The 11,252-nt window shown below is 44.7% G+C and overlaps 1 protein-coding gene across 1 annotated transcript in view; it reads left to right on the top strand.

Moving 5' to 3' along the window:
* Positions 1-7,418: 7,418 nt before the first annotated feature.
* mybpc1 (myosin binding protein C1) overlaps positions 7,419-11,252 on the top strand; it is a gene marked incomplete at its 5' end in the record, with an annotated part of 39,594 nt that continues 35,760 nt past the window's right edge. The window contains 3 exons of the mRNA XM_083662470.1: positions 7,419-7,472; positions 8,128-8,145; positions 9,064-9,379. Of these exons, the coding sequence (XP_083518596.1) occupies positions 7,419-7,472; positions 8,128-8,145; positions 9,064-9,379 (388 nt within the window). The remainder of the gene's footprint in view (positions 7,473-8,127; positions 8,146-9,063; positions 9,380-11,252) is intronic.

The raw sequence follows: 11,252 nt of genomic DNA, 5'->3' as shown, positions 1-11,252 counted from the left end.
CTGCTTATAAATCCAACAGCTTTAAGCCTCGTTGAACGACCTTATCAGAGACCACGACTGATTTATCGCTCATGCTTGACATGCTAAAAAGGCTAATTAGGACCGAAGCAGCCACATCAATGACATAGGATTCTCTATCAATCCCTCTTTCCATGTCAGATAAGTCAAATGTCAAGGTTTGTCTTATGACAACTTTCTAAGTATAGGTATACATCCATCGCACAGGCATCTGCCCAGTATTTAGCGGGCAGGCTGGAAAGCCTACTGTTCTTGCACAGCATTCCCCCTGGATTAAACTGTATATCTGACATGATATTCTCACATGTTGTATATCATGTGAGAATATCACTGGATCTTCAAAGACTCTTACATCAGCCTCGCAGACTCACAGCCATTACGACCCTCTGCCATTTATGTCCCACTTCCTAGTCTCCTCCCACCTCACCTACTTTTGTAGTGCATAGTGAATGCTATTCTACCCTGATGTCCCCTAAGGCCCTTACATCAATATTGAAGGCCAGATGTTCAACGGATGATGACAAATCTAGTCTACGAAAAAGAAAATATAGTAATATATAGTATGTAATACAGCCACAATGATTATGGCATGCTATGTAATAATAGCTATCTGCAAAATGTATCACATTTAAATATGAAGTAGCATTGACCCAATAAAGAAATATAGATCTGAGTCTAATAAGTAAAGTACTTTACAAAAAAAAAACACCTACTGCATTTCCTACTTTAGCAAATAGAATGAATTTGACTCCAAACTTTAGCAAAGATGTCCCTTCTGTGTGGAAGTTCCAGCACAGCATGGGAGCCGGGATCTCATGTTTCCTCGCTAATGCTTCCCATCCAGCACCATATTAGCGCCCTATGAGAGGAAGCTGACCCAAAAAGCTGGCGGGTCGGGGGGACAATGATGCTGCCCGCACCACTACAGAGAGGAGGGGCATGCCACCTCTCTATATAAGGCCTGAAAGCCTGTCCCTCCTGGATCTGTCACTGTTCCTCCTCTCCTCCCCCACTGAGATTTCCATACTGTATCACTGTGCCCTCCTCATCTCCCATCACTCTGGTCTGAGGGTCCCAAAGGGTTTTTTTCTGCTAGTGTCCCATCTCCATCTCTCCCTCCTGGACCGAGGGCTCCCACGCTTTACCTGGCCTTCCATACAGTCACGCTGCTCTGAAGGTATCTACCCGCACCTTTTGATTCCTTGACGCTTTTCTTGGGACCCGGCTCAAGATGCCAGAGCCCACAAAGAAAGGTAGGAGCACCAGTGTTGTCCTCACTGAGGATGGGACCAGCATGCTGCCTCTAGCAATTCCATCACACCATGTAACAGCCACAGTGTAACCCAAAGAAAATTGATAAGGGACCCAAAGTAAACTTGTTGTGCTTGAATGCTGCACAGCATGTTTTAGGTAATTTAATGGCAAATGATGCTGAATTTTAATAAGCTCAACAGGAATAGGAATTTTATTTTATTTTTGATGAACTGCTCACTGCATTATAATATTTACATTAATACTTATTAATACTTACTTACCGGAAGTTAATTATTATTGTAATATTTATTTATTATATACGGCACTGTGTTTTCATTTGGCATTTTGTTTTTGTTGAGGAGAGCAGAGTCAGTTGATACAGGTTCAAGGGAGTTCTTTCACAATATAATGCCAGCCAGCTTGTTAATAGGAATTCTGAAAGTGACTTTGACAATGGTTTTGTATTACTGATGCATGCATGTTTCCACCATGCTGAGGGCAAGACAACATTTGAGGTTTATGAACAGATACTATTGTTGCCATGGCTGGCATGGCGGATTCTTCTGGATGAGCCCCCTGGAGAAAGTCATGATGATGAAGCACACTGGAGGAATGTTGATGAGCGCCGCTGCTTGGCGCCGGGCTGAGCTGGACACAAGCAACCCTGAAGGATAATGCAATTTGGATGAACTGTCCGGGGTCGTGCCTTATGAGGATAAATAATACAGCATATTCCAGTTAGGGTGTCTTCCTGGCGACTGATAGAAGTCTAGCAAGAATGGCCAGTTTGTTATTTTGGCAGCTGGAGCTAAAGCGGGACCCCTCAGACCCACCCCCCAGAATTCAACTCCATATTCAACCACACACAGTATCTAAAGCCATCCCCTGCCCCACCCTCACTTGAGATCTTTTCTCCTCAATGTACCATCAGTCATCTGTAGCATCATGTCCATCAACATTCCCTTTTAATCTGCTCTTGTCTGTCATTACGATATGGTATTACTCCCCCCTCCTCCATTACTTCAGCTCTTTGGGGGCTTGCTGAAGCCCCACACATGCCCATGTAGAGAAAATGGAACATTTTGTCCGGCACTTGGACTCCTTCCTGATGGGAGCCGTTACACAATTTTTAATAAACCCTTTATCCTTCAGTGGACCATTGATCTGCCTGTAGCAATTCCTCACCCCAGGCATGCACACTCCTCCCCTCTGAACACAGACATAGGTTGAGGCCACGTCTCATCATAGACAGTCCGCATGTCTGGGAACGCCCACAAAATGTTAAACGGCTGGCGCGTGAGTGGGGTAAAACCGCCCATATATCTCATGGGCTGACTCACCAAAAGACGGTGCTGCGGCTCTAAACTACATGTTTGGGGGTTCTAGAGCAGAACACAAGACGTCTGCTCAGATGTGCGTTTACTGCGGTGGTTAAATCCCCGATCATGTCTGCCTGGGCTGGGCTATCAGCTAAATTCTAACTTTGCTGAATGGATAGAACGGGGGAATTTACCCCACCCTGACCCCGCCCCCAGGCTAACCCAGCGTCTATTGTGGGCGTTCCTAGAGCCTGTATGGGCGTTCCCAGACATGCGGACTGTCTCTATAGAGCTTGATTATCCTCTGGACAAGGGGGATTACATTATGGAATGACAGGGATTTCCAAGATGGCTTTCATGGAAGATATTTTGATGGCATTAATAAATTCAGGGAGATGACAAGCAGTTCTATCTACCTTTGGCAGCTTCAAACAGCCAACTGAAAGCTCGAAAATCCTAGACATTCCTCGCTGTTCAGATTTTAGTCCAGTCTATTGTTGGGCCGTACTGCATAGTAGCTTGCTTAGTGGACGATAAAGTGTATTGTCTTCATGTAAACCAGGAGTTTGCGATAGCTTAGGCACTGAGGTGACTGGTTTTGTACATCTCTGCCTCTATCATTAAACACCTTTGTAGATTGTGTTTTATTAATATAGTGCAGATGCCCCCACAGAGTGTTCATCCATGGTCATAAACATCCATGATCCCCCTTGGAGACAAAGCTGTGGCTAAAGGGGAGGCAGCAGATTCCAATCCGCTACATACATGTACACCGTCCAGAAATAGCTGCTCCAGAAGAGCAGATAAATGAGCGTAGAAAAGTATTGTTCTTTAATGGGAGTCTGAACAGCTGAAGAGGAGGTGGCCGCTGTTGTTTTAGACCCCCTTTAAAAAGTCAGACAAGAAATGACGGACTGGCTGAGTGGCCCGTGGATCTCTTGGGAGGGGGGATTCTTGTCCCTGGAATAGTTCAGAATGAGCACACTTTTAATCCCTATCCCTTGTACCCCCATCTCTCTCCAACCCCCACTCCCCCTATCCCCCACCCCCTTGTGCCACACACCAAAACAGACATCTCTCTTCCACTGTCCGTCCGGGATGAAGCATTCAAACGTCAACCACCTAGCCAACAAACCTCTGACCCTGGGCCCAGAAGCCTTCCAGTACCGTCAATCAGCCACTCCCGGCTGCCCTCACCCAAAGTCTTGGGTTTCAATTGTACAGAAGCCTATGTCCTTAACTCACACTATTTACTATCAGCGAGTTCCATCACTCTCCCCGAGCCCTGTCTTCGGACACTGCCGCTGCGTGTTACAGAATACCACCCCATAAATCAATCCATGGCTAAGCAGCAGGGGACAGCCTGTCCACAGCTAATTGTCACCCCAACCACAGCACTCTGCTACATTCAGCCACGTTCACTCTCTCAGCGGTTCCTCGTTGTGGCCTTTGCCTAAGCAGAGTTGTTAGAAACAAGGTTTTGTCAGCGACGGGCTCAAAGACGTTCTTCAGTGCGATGCCATAGTCAGGTAAAGAATCACAGCGAGGGAAAAAGCACAGTATCATGAATGTGTAGGCTCGTCTTTATCAAAGTGATCGAGGTCTATAATAGGAGAGTGAAGCTGGTGCTGGAGCCTGTATGAGCCCTTCTGTCTGCACGTCAGCAGGGGCCAACAGCTGAAAATACCTGCAGCCCAGTCAGCTGCACTGGGAGCCCTCGGAGGTAAAACAATACCTTTCCCCACACTCATTATCTGTATGGTGATGAGACAGACAGAGAGGGGCTGTCATTCTTGGGTGCGTGATGTGACCCTCCAGGATTGTGGCACAGTGGCCAACAACAGAGTGAGGTGTGAGTATGTCTAATTTTGACAAGGAATGTCGAACGGGAATCATTACAAAGTGGAAGGATATTAGACGATGAAAGAGAAGCTATAGAGAATGGAGTTGGGGTGCAGGCTATTATAAATGGTAGAGTTAGGGTTGTAGTATTCTTAGACTGGCTACAAAGAGTTGGAGGAGAGGGACTCTATGGAAGGCAAAGGTGCAAAAAGTATAGAGCCTCAAGTCTCGGGCCACAGAACTTTGGAGATGATTGGAAGGGTAATGTCCATCATTTCTCCGGGGCATTAGCAAAGACTCATGGCGGCTGGCACAGGGCATACTGGCATCGCTGAAGAATTCACAGACTGCCGTCTGTGTGTTTGTCATGGTGTGACACACACACACACACACACACACACACACACACACACACACACTGTGGAGCGTGGAGCCTGACAGGCTGGAACATGTGAGGTGTCGTCACCCCCCAAATACGTCCCACTAATCCCTCTACCCACCCCCTTTTTTTCCAGTCCCTTTCTTCTCCCACACCCTAACCCCACATGCTAACCACACCCTAACCCCACACGCTAACCCCAAAGTCAATGATTGACTGCAGCATTGCCATTGGATAAAGGTCTGCTTCATGCTGTTGACCATGAAATGCGACGACTCAACCTAAGCCACAGACAGAGTCTTATAGGAGTTTTGAGCCCTAATCACCCAGGACCCAAACTTATTGCTTGATATTTATTTCAATGCTTGAATCCTGTAAGTTTGATCACCAGGGCCAAAATCCAGGTGCTTTTGTTTATCATGTAGCACCATTGTTTTCCTCTCCCCATGTCTTTGTTCATGTTTTCTGTATTCTTGCTGACATTAATTTATTATCAATGTGCTTGAGCCTTGCGACTTGGCCAACCGAGCAGCTGTTTATCATCTGGGCTCAATAAGAAACTACTGATGTAAATCCGAATTCAAGACAGTAGGCCGCTCCAGATGTGGCACAACTGAGGGCATTGCTTGTCTGATCCACCCATGAGAACTAAGCAGTCTCCCATGGCACTGTCCTCGACTAACCCAGTAACAACCAACAAGGGCTGGGTTTCCCAAAAGCTTCCTAGCGCTAAGAAGCTTCTTTAACCCTTCTTAACGCCCCCTTAAGAAGCAAACGCGTTTCCCAATTGCTTCTTTGCCTAAGATGATCTTTCTTTAAGAAGGCATGCGTTTCTCAAAAGCTTCTTAGCGCTAAGATGATCTTTCGTTAAGAAGGTTTTGTAAGAAGGGTCTGGGGCATTCTTAACACCTTCTTAATGACGAAACACTGGCAGATCCAGCCGCGTCAGGCAAAAGGAGATACTTGTGTCCACTGTTCCTCTTGTGTTTTTCCATTTTTCCTTTCTTTCATGCACCCTAGTGTTTAAAATTGGGGAACACTTGAAAATCTCCCCTGTATGTATGGTTACTTGTGTTTTAAATGTTTTACCGTAGGCTATATTCCTCTAATCAGAATGGATTCCTTTTATAATAAGAATGTTGTGGATTTATATAGCACCTTTCACAGAACCCAAGGTCGCTTAAATTCTGTAGTGTTTCTCGCAATTTTGTTGTATGCTGTGTATATAAAGCAATTTGAACTGCAGTCCATGTCTGAAATAAATAATGTTTAATAGAAGAAGTTCTTGTTTAACATGACCACGATTAGGTTATTCTACAACAGGGTTTCTCAACCACTGGGTCGTGGACCACTGGTGGGCTCAGAGTGCCATCTAGTGGGCCACAGAGGACCTCTCACATCGAGGTGGTGGACAGCTCCAGTTAAGATGCTTCTTAAGAGCCTTCTTTAGCGATGTGTTAAGAAGGCTGTTAAGAAGGCGTTTGGGAAACACTTCTTTGGAGCCTTCTTAACTCCTTAAAAAGAAGCTTCTTAACTCCTTAAGAAGCTTCTTTGTTGGGAAACTCAGCCAAGGTCAATTGCTTAACCCTGTCATTGCATGACAAGGGCTGTATGGATATTTTGATCTGCTGAAGCCCAGCATTAAGTCCTGTTATAGGTTTAGACAGTATCTGACTCTGTTTCTGCTGCTACCCCCACCATTGATTTCATCAGTCTAAGGCAGCAATGCAGGCTTCAAACAAATGGTGTGTCATAGGTGCCTCCATCATAATCAGTTAAGACTGCATGGTGTCTGAACATGAGGAGCCAGTCGTCTGACACAAAGATGATATGGCTCAGTGATTAATGAATATGAATAGAATACATCAATGTGCGGAAAACAAAAACTAATTTTGGGTGATTATGCTGATTGCATCAAACCTAACATTTAGAGAAACAGACTGATTGATTTGATCTAAGAGTTTTATATGTCTGTCGTTATAAATAACTTAAATTTTCTCTATCAATGTCCATTGACATTGATTTCTTTTATTTTTCTTTCTCTAGATGAGACGTCAAATGGCCAGCCAGGTGAGTGGACAATGATGGACGTCTAATCTTCTTCTGTCTCCTCATAATCTATGAGGCTATGGTTGCACACTGTATGCACAAGAATAGACATACTATCGTGAATATTTGATGATATCCAGTGGTGAGTTAAGGTTATACTGGAGTGGGTTGCAATAATGAAGCCAGGAGTCATGAAAGGACTTTGCACTTTGGGGAAAGGATACCTCTGCCCAGAAGAAAACATAGAACACCAACCATTCTTTGCATTTAGTTATATAGGCACATGGGAGTAGTGAGGCTGTATACACATGTAATATGACCATCACAGCCCTGAACTTGGCGTGAATGTGCAAACACAGCCGCATAAGAGTGTAAATGTGGAGCCAATAGTCAGCAGCAGTGTTGTGCTGTTGTGGTTTAGAGTCCGCTCTGATGACCACACAGTCAGCATCTCTGGCATTCTGCTGGCCAGCCAGCTGATCCCTGTCTGTTGATTCAGCTGACACCCCTGCCCTCCCATGTGACAAAGGTGCCGACATGCAATTGGCTGTCTGCCGATGCCAGGGTTTGACCTTGGAGCAGCAGCATCTTGGGGCTCCGACTCCAGCACGGTCAGGGGGAGCGCTCAGTCTTTTCAGGTCCATCTGAAAATGTCCCCGGGAAGCCTTCACATGATTTGCTATATGAAAACCTAATATTTCCTCAAAAGTGTAGTGAAAATATTGTGGACTCAGGATTCATCATGGTGTTAGCAATCCTACAACAGTAGTGTATAATAATGATACTGATAGATGATCTACACTGTAGATCAATTAATTAATCAATTGACTGTAGATTCTACAGTGTCATTACATGTGGTAATTAACAACACATGGATGGTCCCATTTTAACCCAGTGATTATTAAAGCATTTCTTAATGTAGATTTACCGTAAACTATGAACCTAAATTACATTTGCAAAAATCCCCACTTTTTGCATATTAACAGCACATCTTCTCAATGTTTGAGTAGGAAAATGACAGCCCTACAACAGGTTATTCCAGTGTATCTCTGTGTTTTATTGACTGTGACAATGGTCTGGAGAAAGATGCCATACTGGGATAAAGTGTATATGGCTGCATATAGGCAGGTGGGTGGGTGTGAGTGAATATGGATTGGTGTGTGTATGTGTATGTGTATGTGTATGTGTATGTGTATGTGTATGTGTATGTGTATGTGTATGTGTATGTGTATGTGTATGTGTATGTGTATGTGTATGTGTATGCAGGTGCGAGTGTATGTGTTTGTATGTATGTGAGAAGCATTGCAGATGCTGAAGCTTTGTGCTATAAAAAAAAAGCAGCTGTTCCATCCACTACTATATTTGTCACATGCTCAGAAAGTGTTGCCCCAGACAGTAATGGTGCCCTGCCCCTACCTGAGATTTCCCTGGAGGTTTCTCCGCCCCCAGGTGGGTAACCCTGCCCTAATTAACCCCTCCCCTTTTCTACAGCTCCCCCTTCACTCTTTGTCAGATTGTTCTTTTGCACATCACTCTCACATCACGTGTTTGTTTCGTGTGTGCCATCACTGTCCTTGACTTAATTTTCTCTGAGAGGCCTGCGACTGCACTTGTGGAGGTATGATTGCTCAACACAGCAGATTCACAGAAAAGTTAATTAGGTTAGCCATAAGTAAGCCACCCCACTGACGACATGTGCACATGCCCACATGCCTGCACTGCTCTACCCTAAAGTCGTGTGCACTTGCCTTGCTTGGTGCTGCTGTCACTAACCCAGGCTGTGCTGACTTCCTGTTTGTGTGTGACTGTATGACGAGTCATCACAGGAGGTAGTATGAGATTGGGGAAGTTGGGTTTTACTGACTTTGGGCAAAGACCCGCTGTCTAGATTTCAAATATGTACTTATGTCATCTCATATACAGTAAATGTAGTTGATAAAACCCTGCCTCCATGATCTCCGTATATGCTTTGACCAGGTAGGTCTTCCATTGAGTAGATCACCAGAAGCCATTAATACAATTCTTAAGCCTTATTAACTGATTATATTTCATGGTATTTGGATTAAAAAAACTTTTAATTAAGCATCCTTTTGCCTTATTTTCACTTATTGTGCCTGGTTATTCTACCTGGTCATCGGCTATTTATACTCACCTCATATGCGCAAGCAGTGTCTTGCAAGGCTGCTAGTGTTTGTGCTCAAGGCTTGCTGCTCAGCTTGGCGCTATGTCTGCTGTACAGAGGCGGTAGCAGAGGGGAAAGAGTCGATAGAGACTGATGAGAAGATACCAGAGCCCACAGAGCCCGAGCCGTTACAGGCCGTGGTGCCTAAGGAGCCAAGCCCCGTAGAACATGACTGTAACCAACCACAGCCTGGTGGGCTTGGACCACAGCCTGGTGGGGTTGGACCACAGCCTGGTGGGGTTGGACCACAGCCTGGTGGGGTTGGGGAGAAAGAGCAAACAGACTCTGGGATGTCTACTATAGAGGAGGAGGGCCCTTGCTCTCCCCCACCGGCTGGTAAGTACTCCTCTCCAACAATCAGTCTCCAGTCACCACAGAGACCTTTAATAGCTAGAGAGACCCGACTCCAGGCTCCGCCAATAATAAGAAATGGTCCACTTCCGGTCTCTGATTGGCTGTGTGTCAATGGTATGAAACGTCATTGGCTGACCAGTTTCCTAAGTGGGCACGGGCAGTGGCGAAACCTCTTCGGCACAGATACAGGAAGTGACTGGAAGTTGGTGTGTCTCTATCTATATTAAATGTCTCTGGTCATAGTGCATGTTTCAAATTCACACCTCAGGAAAAGAGCTCTTCCACTCAAATGCTACTGAAACAAGCCATGAAAAGACTACTCGTCAAGCTTAACATAGCCCAGCAGCATGGCAAAACTGCCTTATCTTTTTATATCTTACATCAGATATAAGTGACATCCTCAGTAATGGAAAGCTGCAGTCTTTATCAGGATTCCTTTCGGAAGGAGGCTGTTCAGTAGACTTCCTTAGCTGCTAAGACCATTTAATGCTATGGACTTCATTCACTCTCACTGATTGGAGCCATGCATTGATTTATCCTTCGCCTTTCATAGTGTCCTCTTCCAACAAGGCTTTTTATAACATGCACACTGCATACTTCAAATAAATAATAACAAAAATGATACTTGTAATTATACTGTAAGTTTTCTGTTAGGACATATTACAATATTTCCAGTTACCTGTGTGTTGTGTGAGTTTTAATATGTGTAAAGAAATTGATAAAAGACTGGAGCTGATGCACAGTTTGTGTGAAAGGTGAGTCACCACCACAATACAGGCTAGCTTGTAAACAGACACACATACAACTGTACACACACACACACACACACACACACACATGAACGCACACGCACGCACGCGCACGCACACACACACACACACACACACACACACACACACACACACACACACACACACACACACACACACACAATAATATGAACAGTATTGACACATACTGGTGTGTCGATGCAAGATTACTTTTCTTTAAAAACACATACATTTTGTTTACTTGGTATCTAAATTATAACATATAATATTTTGTTAGTATAGTTTGTAATAGTTTGTTGAATTGAGTTGAAATGTTTGCTCTCTCTGGGTAAACTTTTTTGAAGTTTCAGAGGGTTTACATCTTCCCTCGGCTCGGTCACATGCATTTATTGTGAACATGTTTTGCAACTGCTGCTTGAGGGCCGTTTATTTTTATTTGTATGGTACACCTCCTCTCACAGGTGTGTGCGAGAGTGTGTGTACGTGTGGTGCTGGAGAGCTTGTGCTTTCACGGCAGCTTGAGAAGCTTGCGGTACTAAGCTCAAAGGCTTGATCTTGAACATAAGTGTGGATCATCTCACACCATTTCATCTCTTAGACATAGTTAGGGTCTCATAGAGCAATGTGAACTGTTGGCTGAGAGTTTGATCTCATTCATGTCAAAGAGCTGCATGTCATGTTCCATTCAAAGTCTTGTCTTGTCTCGCATGTCTGATCTTATGGCCTTGTCGGCCAGCCAGTCTTGTGTCTTGTTGGGCTGCCAGTGATGGACTTGGAGCTTTTTGATAGGTGGGTCTTTTTTTGTCAATGACACCTTTATTGCAGATGATGATGATGTTGCAGCCCGTAGCCCATCACCAACACCCCCGCCAGGTTGGTACCCATAACAACCCACCCCTACTACTTCCTTATTATCACCTCGTGAGGACGGTTGCCATGGTTTCCTTTAAGTCAGGCTCACATCAGCTCCCCGCACCCCCGAACTGCTTTGGAATTTGGGGAAGAAGGAAGAGTAACGTTGGCTACTCTAAAGTTGCAGCACATAGTTATTTTTTTTCCTAATAAGGTGTAGGCAGAGAAGTACA

This window comes from Poromitra crassiceps, assembly GCF_964638095.1.
Source record: "Poromitra crassiceps genome assembly, chromosome: 2".
Taxonomy (NCBI): Eukaryota; Metazoa; Chordata; class Actinopteri; order Beryciformes; family Melamphaidae; genus Poromitra; species Poromitra crassiceps.
Note: the sequence above shows the minus strand (reverse complement) of the source record. Positions and strands in the feature narration are given on the sequence as shown.